The sequence below is a fragment of the Hesperophylax consimilis genome, chromosome 10 (genome assembly GCF_061612785.1).
Source record: "Hesperophylax consimilis isolate HC1 chromosome 10, BYU_Hcon_1.0, whole genome shotgun sequence".
Classification (NCBI taxonomy): domain Eukaryota; kingdom Metazoa; phylum Arthropoda; class Insecta; order Trichoptera; family Limnephilidae; genus Hesperophylax; species Hesperophylax consimilis.
Genome location: NC_142845.1, coordinates 1135277 through 1144744, shown reverse-complemented (window position 1 = coordinate 1144744; position 9468 = coordinate 1135277). Strand labels below are relative to the sequence as shown.

Sequence of the window (9468 nt, the reverse complement as noted above, 5' to 3'; positions counted from 1 at the left end):
CCCAGATTGAAAATAAACTTAACACAACTTTCAATAATTGAATTCCCCCCAGATTGAAAATAAACTCAACACATCTTTCAATAATTGAATTCCCCCCAGATTGAAAATAAACTCAACACATCTATCAATAATTGAATTCCCCCCAGATTGAAAATAAACTCAACACATCTTTCAATAATTGAATTACCCCCAGATTGAAAATAAACTCAACACATCTATCAATAATTGAATTCCCCCAGATTGAAAATAAACTCAACACATCTTTCAATAATTGAATTCCCCCCAGATTGAAAATAAACTTAACACAACTTTCAATAATTTAATTCCTCCCAAATTGAAAATCACATAACTTACAATAATTATTATTGATTCAGGAATCAAAAAGTTTCAAACCCAAAAATTTGATTGATTATGAAACCATTAGGTTTCAAAGGCCTCAGCACGGGTAAGCCCAGTGAGGCCAACATTACTAAAGTGTACTAAGAAATGTAAGATATTGTCATATATGGAAAGACTAGCAGGTGACAAGACGCCAAAAGTCGTCTTTGTGGGCGCCCCAGAAAAGGTGAACTGACTGTGTGGAAGATTAGATGAAAAAGCTAGAGGACTGCAGACGAATAAGGGCTGCAGGAATCTGAGCAGGTGGAGCCAGGAATATTAAGGGCCAGTTCTGTTATTATTAAAACACATGCCATTAGTGCATTGGTTTTGATTATTATTGTCATCGTCATCAATTTATTTCAAATTCAGATTTATAGGGCGATTGAATTGACTAATATTTATAGATAACAAATATTTATAGACATAATCAGTAATTACGGAAGGCGCCGTTATACCCCACAAATGAGGGTAAAAAGTTCTGAGCATTTTAAAAGACATTAAACAGGCGATATTAACTTACTTAACACACTTCAGACGGGAAAGGTATTTCTACCTGTTCGGTCGATTGTTGCTTAAGGACGGGAAGAGTATTTTTACTTTTTGCGCCGGCTTCATTTCAATGGCAGAAAAGACAGAATTATTCAATGTTTTTACATGAATATTATATACCAATCTCTTTGTAAAGGTCCCAATTATATGTACATAATTATCGAATCGTAATGCAAGTCTCTATTCAAATTTATTTTCGTGCCTTTCGTTTACATCGGTATTTAAACAAAAGGATAGTATATTATTTGTTAGTGAAATAATTCAATTCCTGGAATGGGGGTTTTTATGACTGAAACCCGATTCGAATCTCTTTCTCCGTTCTGCACCCTCTCAACTCCTATGTACAAGAGAGCGAGAGATGTCGGGCGTATTTAAAGAAACCAGGTGTGAGGAAATACCGATAGGCGGACCGTAATAAAAATATTATAAGGTTAATTGAGTTGCATTTCAAATAATATTCGATTTTCGTTTAGTACTTTTATAGCTTGTGTATGCTGAGCCACTATTTAAAAATTTTATTAAAATATTTTAATTATTTTCGAAGATTTAAAACAAATTAAAAAAATTTGCACGGGACCTTTATTTTCGCCCGGACTCAGCTTAGCACCAGCGAAAAAAATACCCGGCTGAAATGTGTTAATAGATAGTAATACTTACTCGAAAACAAAAGCTCAAATAAAAAAAAAGTAATATCAAAAAATCAACTAGAAATGTGATTTAGTGTGCAGTCAACTTTATATAGCGTAATTTTGTGATAAAATCATTTCATGGAGGCTTATTCTAAAAAGCATAATTCTTAATTTCTTTTAAAGTTTTTAAAATTAGTTTCTGACCTCAAACTAAATGAGAGGTAATTCCAAGAATGTGGACCCCGAGTGTAGAAAGATGACCCCACATTTGGCAGCATTCATACGAGATGGTTAAACCAGTCTGTTTGACACATCAGACCTGGCCGACATGACTGGGAGTTGCCTCTGAGTAAGATTGTTCCTATTGTGCCAGCCATAGAGAAAATAAGGGAGAGGAGGTGGTCGTATAAATATTTCCTACAAAACTTTTGTCTCCGGCTTGCAGTGACAAAGTATGAAGTGCGGGTACCTTTGGGGCAGATACGCCCATTCATCTGGCGGCACACCGATGAAACATTTAGCCAACTATTAGAGAGGTGGATGGACATATGGATAAATGGCGGATATTAAAAATTAAATAACATCTCTACTTTTGAATAAACCTAATTGTGACACGTTACAATAGAAATAAACAAGATTTCATTTAAATAATAATAATTTAGTAAAAAGGTGATTTAATGTTTCTTTTATTTAATTAATGTAATTATGAGTGACATCTAGCGATAAAAAGAAATATTGAAATCAACACGATGTGTCGACCTTTAGAATAACAATGTCCCATCTGACAAACCAATGCTACGCGACTGAGAGCTCTAAGGTAACTTTCTTCAATGCCCAATATCGCATAACAGAAACTCGCTGCGGGAACGAGCAATTTATTATAAAAATCAAAAGTAAAAATACTTTCAAGTGAAAAGTAATGCCATCTCTAGTTTTTATTAACATTCTTCCTGTATAGTTTTTACAAAATTTCACACTGCATTTCATAGTTTACACGTAACAAACGCACTTTATTGTTCATGAAGGAACAGTTTGCTCCCGCCGAGTGGTGAAATCATACTGGCCTAGTAAGCTACACCCATTTGAGCACGATTGCACTAGCGCCATTACCTCTTCCTTCTTTCTTCAATGGTGCCAGCACATTCAGTGCCTTAAGATAGAGTTCCGAGCACAAAGTCAGAACACGATATGCACTACACAAATGTATGGGAGCATATTCGAGCCCAGCGATACTGACGCGCAGCGGTAACGATAGAGAGGTTTTGAAGTTTTAGTAAAATTAAGAGGAGAAAGACAAAGCAAGTAGGTCTGCGATCATGTAATAACTGGAGTCCTCGGAAGTGACTGGTGCTTCTATGACGCTGTGGTCGTTACTTTATACACCATAATAATTTTAAAATGAAATCTTTCTGTGACTCAAAACCAGTGTAAACAATGCAACTTTTGTGATACATTATATTGAAGTGGACAACCAGTGGTCACAAAGGGGTTCAAAAACTACAAAGGAATGATTAAAACAATGATAACAATGTACAAATAATGATTAATTATAAATGTAATAAGCATATATAACATGTACATTTTATTTCACATGGAAAATTAATCAAAATACATAATGTAATAATAATGTGTTATTTTTCTTAAGTTTTCAGTAAAAAATATGTATCAAATGCATACGCAATGATAATGTCCTTACAAGCTTTACGTCAATTGCTAATACATAATTTCAAGCTATGAAGTCAAATATTGTCTTGGCCTTCTCCAAAATTATTAAAATATGAGCAAAATTCATTAATTGACGTTATTCACAAGCAAATAATGATGAGGTATCTTTTTCAGACTGGGTTGAAATAATTATCAGATTAAGTACAACAGAAGAAAATTCATAAAAATACTTCATCAAAGTAATTTTTTTTACAAGATACAATTTTTTTTCACTGCTCTAAATTCGTTGTTTTTATATTATAAAACCACTTGTTTTGGTATTTAAATTTGTATGTGGAATATTTGTCTAACCACTTGAGCGATGGTGTTTTACAAAAAAAATGCCTCGAGCGATGGAGATTTCTGGGTGTGCGGTTCTGGATTCACTCATTCATACCTCCGAATATTAATGCGGAACCATATAAACTACTTAATTCACTGTAGCCAATGAATCCACTTATATTTCATTATTTATCCCATATTTGATACCTAAATTTAGGCAGCTATTTCTCAAGGCCAAGAGCGATGATACCTAAATATAGGTAGCCATCGTTCAATTGGTTTTAGTCTTAAAGAGTAAGACAAGAAATCACTTATTGTATAAAATAATTTTAATTTAACGTCAAGAGAGCTCCGCGAGTATTTGATACTTTTGTAACAACATTAAAAATCATTTTAAAATGCTCATATAAAGCCAGGTATTATTTTGATATTAAAAATAAATTAAATATCATTTTTGAATGCTCCTCTGACATAAATTCAATGATAATGGGTTGATGGACAAGTTCAAAGCATTTTATAAATTTATTAATAAGATTAGGAGAACAGGAGGATGTACCAGAGTTCTTGAATAACCGCAGTTGTAATGTTAGCAATCAATGGCGTTCTTCCCATGAAGATCACAAAAAGGTTCTAGTGGTCTTTGACACCTAACTCCTCGATCAAACTCAAACAACGTGACTACCTTCGTGGTTAATATCCTCGACTGCGAACCTTCGATTCGAACCGCAGGTTCGAATCCCGGAGAGCGTAAATAAATGTTATTTAATGTATGTGTTCAGTGTGTGAGCTCACCCATAGATGGCACTAGTTTAATCTATTAGGTTACCTATAGATAAGAGAATAACAGGATAATAAACAAGATTAAGATTATTCCAACCGCCTGCAAGTTAAGAAATCCGGGTCCATTGTAAATCTATCACAATAAAATCCAAGTGTTTTGTTGGAGCCGCTGTTTTATTGACTAAGATAGTTTGTTAGAAAAACTCGAAGATACATCAGGAATGCCATAGTCCCACTGGCTTCGGACAGTTTGAACTCCCGTGCGATGTTCACATAAAAAATATGGCATTAATATGACATTAACCAAATGAAAAATGCTTCCAACTTATGAATCAACCCATTGTATCATCCCAATTTCAAAATTGTGTACATATTATAAATACAATCAGTGTGTTTAAAATAAACAATTTTTGATGGAATATCATAACACACTTTATAAATATTTTTGGTTTGATATAATAATTAATTGATTTACCCTGATTTATGAAAGCTACACATTAAATTTGTAGTTTCATTATAAATATTGGAAACACTGACGCTCTGCACTTTTATAAAATTATTTGGGAAGGTTTCACATAGGTAAAATCTAGGGATGTAACGATAGGTACTTGTTTTTGCAGATAGAAAACTGATACTGATTATTATCGGCAATACCGATACGAGCGTCTATGACTCAATAGACTAGTAGTTCTGTGAACAGTAGACCTCACATCCAAAAAAGTATATTTTTAATTTTCTCTTATTTATTAAATCAAAACCGAAATTTCCTTGGAAATCATAAAAAAATATAAGTAAATACTTAAATACCTACTTACTTAATTATAAACTATTTATATTTAACTTTTTTTATTTCAAATAAGGAATTATTCAATTTGCTCAAAGAAATATCACCATCTCAATAATAATTTTAATTTAAACTTTCTTCAGTCTGGTAGATAGAATAATATGTATTGATTATCCTGATTTGACTGCTCGTAGTAGGAATCACCATCAGGGGGGTGTAACTCGGATCGAAAATTGGAACCGTAAAAAAAACACGGTAATCTCAATGGCGTGTGACATCATATTGTTGCCTAACTATATCCACCAATGAAAAACTCTGACTGTCTTTGGAAAAAAACTGTTGACAGCGGAGTACTGGTTGAGTGGTACATCTATGGTTATTTGATAGAACTACGTAGTTGTCGTGTAGTTTTGGCGGATTTTAATATATTGTTTATCCAATATTAGCAAGATGTCTCAGTTTGTGGCTCTTATTTCTCAATTGGAAGCAAAAGGCCGAATGGTTCGTTATGAAATTACGCATTGCCAATTTTGTAACCGATGTATTTGTAACCAAAAAACAGTTGAGAATCTCTTTGTTTTATTCCTAATTTGCTAATTTGTAATAGTCTTAATTTAACTTCATCGCAGAAATGAATCTATTTTCTTTTTCAGACAGGATTCGTGTTCCTGCCAGGAATGTGCGTATTGTGAGGCCGTACTGGATCGTGATTATATCATGCTAGGTAGAATTCCATTATTCTACCTTATTCGTTAATGATTTAACCTGTATCTATAATTTATTGTCTTGCAGAAATAAAAATGCTTAAAAGGTAAGTGAGTTTTTCATTTTCCTGTCGTGATGTAATATTTTGGTATCTCAAACATCTTTATTTTAAAAATATTTTAGGCTAATAAGTAGGCTCCGAATTAGTATTATATTGTCTATGGTCGCGCCATTTATTTTGAGTTTCCTCTATCGTTGTCGATGGTGGGTGACGTACGCAAAAAATTGTCTACATAATGGCATATTTAAATAGAAGACCAATTTGTTTCACACAAAAGCCCCGAAGATATCGATCTATGAGTAGTTTATTTATGATCATGATCATGCGAACTCTAGCAGGATATAAAGTTAGTATCCAACAAGGCCACCATCTTAGAAGGTGGCGAAGAAGTATCAGCGATATATGTATTTGTTTGGGTATCATTACATCCCTAGTTAAATCATTTTAATTAATTTAATGTTATTAACATATTTAGCAGTAACAGCGTATTTTATCAAAAGCCAGTAAGCGGGAGTTTACAAATACATTTTTTTTTAAATTAACTACCCACACATACACAAATAGGTGTGTACATACATAGTAGGTGAATTGTACATAAATATAATATGTTTTTGGCTAAGAATATAACAATAAGATTACATAATATATTGATTATCAAATAGTGGCACATGGTTTAAAATAAGAAGATATTTTTTGGAAATATTTGAGAATCTTTGTAAAACTAAATAGAAAATAATGTTAGTAAAGATAAACATACACTTTTCATTATTATTATGATTACATTTTAGATGAATAATATGTAGCATTTAATTTGTATGAATAATCTTGGAATAACAATAACTGATGCATATAATATTATGTATATTATTTAACTTTCTCCGTGTGGTGTGCATCATCAGGGTAGATCAAGTCAAACAACATATATAATACTATTGGCCATGAGAATCTTAAAACAAATCTTATATAATGTGGAATAAAGTAAAACCCATTTATAAGGTTTTCATGCTTAACCCCATGGGCGATTTTGGGAGATATTCTTCACAGATAACGAGCAAAGGTAGTCTTTTTGGGAGATATATATCCCAATCTGACACGGTTTCATTTTGTATTACGGTGACAAATATGATTTAAACAGTGTTAGAAAAAGAGAATGCCGCGCTTTCAATTTGCATTAAAAAATTCACCCTAAATGCTCCCGAAAAGTTAATAAAAAATTTATGAAACAACATTTACCATTTGATAAATATTTGTTAAGGTTTGCAAATTTTTTAATAAATGTGTTCATATTAAATGAAAAAAAGTGAAGTGATAACTTTTATAATACCTTTGTCTAATTAAATATATTTTTTTAGTAGTGTAAAGCAGTCATAATTACAGTTTACACAATAAAGACCATCGGTAAGCTACTTTTAGTTTCGTGTAAAGCAATCATAATTACAGTTTACACAATAAAAACCATCAGTAAGTGACTTTTAGTTTTGTGTAAAGCAATCATAATTACAGTTTACACAATAAAAACCATCGGTAAGCTACTTTTAGTTTCGTGTAAAGCAATCGTAATTACAGTTTACACAATAAAAACCATCGGTAAGCTACTTTTAGTTTCGTGTAAAGCAATCATAATTACAGTTTACACAATAAAAACCATCAGTTAGTGACTTTTAGTTTCGTGTAAAGCAGTCATAATTACAGTTTACATGATAAAAACCATCGGTTAGAAACTTTTAATATTTTTAATTGCATACGTCGGTATTAAATACTAAAATGTGAAAGAGTCTTTCATCAAAAGTATTTTATTTTGAAATAAATTCAAAAACAGAGAATTTAACTGAAATCGAATGTAATGTGCAAATATTTTTCACATCGGCATTCCAACAGTTCTCATAATGTGAAACATACATTGCAAAATGTCAGAGGCTTTAAAAGGTTCAAAAGATAACAGTTACACTATAGGTATATGACATTTTATAGATACACATAGTTATTATACAACAATACCTAAAACCCTAGAATAAAATTATATGTGGAATAATTAAATGTTTTTTAACATTCTAAAAAGCAATGTTTGAAAAATCTAATAAAAAAATTATATTTAAAATACATAAATAAATGCATGAGTTTTTAATAATAAAGAAAATAATACAAAGCTTAAAGGAAAGTGAGAAGAAATGATATAAGGATAGAGGTAATCTAACTTAAAATAATGGATATTAAACCTAGCAGATCTAAGTGTTTGGCGATATAATTTATTAAAACATTTTTTTTTATTAATGCACGGACACAGCACATATAAATCGCATAAAAGAAATACAAATATTTTATCAAAATTGTCAGAAATCAGATTATAAAATACTGGATAATTTTCCTTGATTATCTACCAAGATTTTAATGCAGTACCTTCAAAAAATAATTATTTTCGATTTCTGTGATTTTTGAAAATTCTCCTTTCGAAAAAAATATTACGAAATACAGAATTAATTAGACATACACATACAGGTAAAGAATTTAGTATAAACAGAATCGAACAAAACAGCTTTGAAGTCTTTCGTTAATTGCATATATGTATTACGAATAAAAAAATATTAATTACATTAACGGAATGATTAGAATCAATAACGAAGCCTTTGTATTACTGTAAAACCAACCAATAGGACATGGTTTGACTAAATTGAATATCATAGGAAGTAATATAGAAAAGTGTTTTTCGTAGAAAATTAATGCATGTTAAGTAGTCACTAATTCATTTGGAATCATTACGGCATAGAAAGCTGATATTGGAAGCACTGTATAAGATTATAAGCAGAAAAAGGCTCGAAAATACACCATAGAAAAAATATTAAATGAATAATCACAGTGTTAATAATTACTAAATAGATAAGTATGTAATTCAAAGGACGATTTCCACTGGTTGGGTTAGTTCAGATTAGGAGAAATCGTACATCTCAGAAGATTTTTACAAGTTGCGAGAGGTTAGATTAGGAGAAGTCATTCGGCTTCATAGGTTGGCTAGGATGGAGAAGACATTCAGATTTGTGGATTGGGTTAGTTAGATATGGAGAAGTCATCAAGCTTCATGGATTGGCTAGGTTAGGTATGAAGAAATTATTCAGCTTCACGGATTGGTTAGGTTAGGTATGGAGATATCATTCAGCTTCACAGATTAGCTAGGTTAGCTAAGGAGTGTTTCAGCTTCATGAATTGGTAAGGTTAGGTATACAGAAATCATTCAGCTTCACAGATTGGTAAGATCAAAAGAAGTCATTCATCAGACGAAACCTGTCGCTTAGAAACTAACTACGGAGAAGTCATTCGTCAGAAGATTCCTGTTGGCTGAGCACGCTGTTCCGCTGGTTGGGGCGCACCAGCCGCTCGGGGTGTGAGTGCGCCATCTGTGTGTAGTCCTTGAACACCTCGTTGTATGTCTCGTCCCCCATCACTCCCATCTCCGAGTCCTTCATCTCGTCGTTCAGCTTTGTGAGACGGAGACTGCACAAAAAAGAATTAGAACACAGGCTAGATACAAAACCTACCATTTTTGCATATTGGAGAGTCCATTATGCAAAGCAAGAAACTTTTTAGTAGCACCTCTCAAT

At 32.2% G+C, this 9468-nt stretch overlaps 1 protein-coding gene across 4 annotated transcripts in view; it reads right to left on the bottom strand.

Moving 5' to 3' along the window:
- Positions 1-3127: 3127 nt before the first annotated feature.
- CenB1A (Centaurin beta 1A) overlaps positions 3128-9468 on the bottom strand; it is a 32345-nt gene continuing 26004 nt past the window's right edge. For all 4 annotated transcript variants that reach the window (XM_089636419.1, XM_089636420.1, XM_089636421.1 and 1 more), the window contains one exon: positions 3128-9361. In XM_089636419.1, coding sequence (XP_089492545.1) covers positions 9181-9361 — 181 coding nt within the window. In that variant the 3' untranslated portion in view covers positions 3128-9180. The remainder of the gene's footprint in view (positions 9362-9468) is intronic.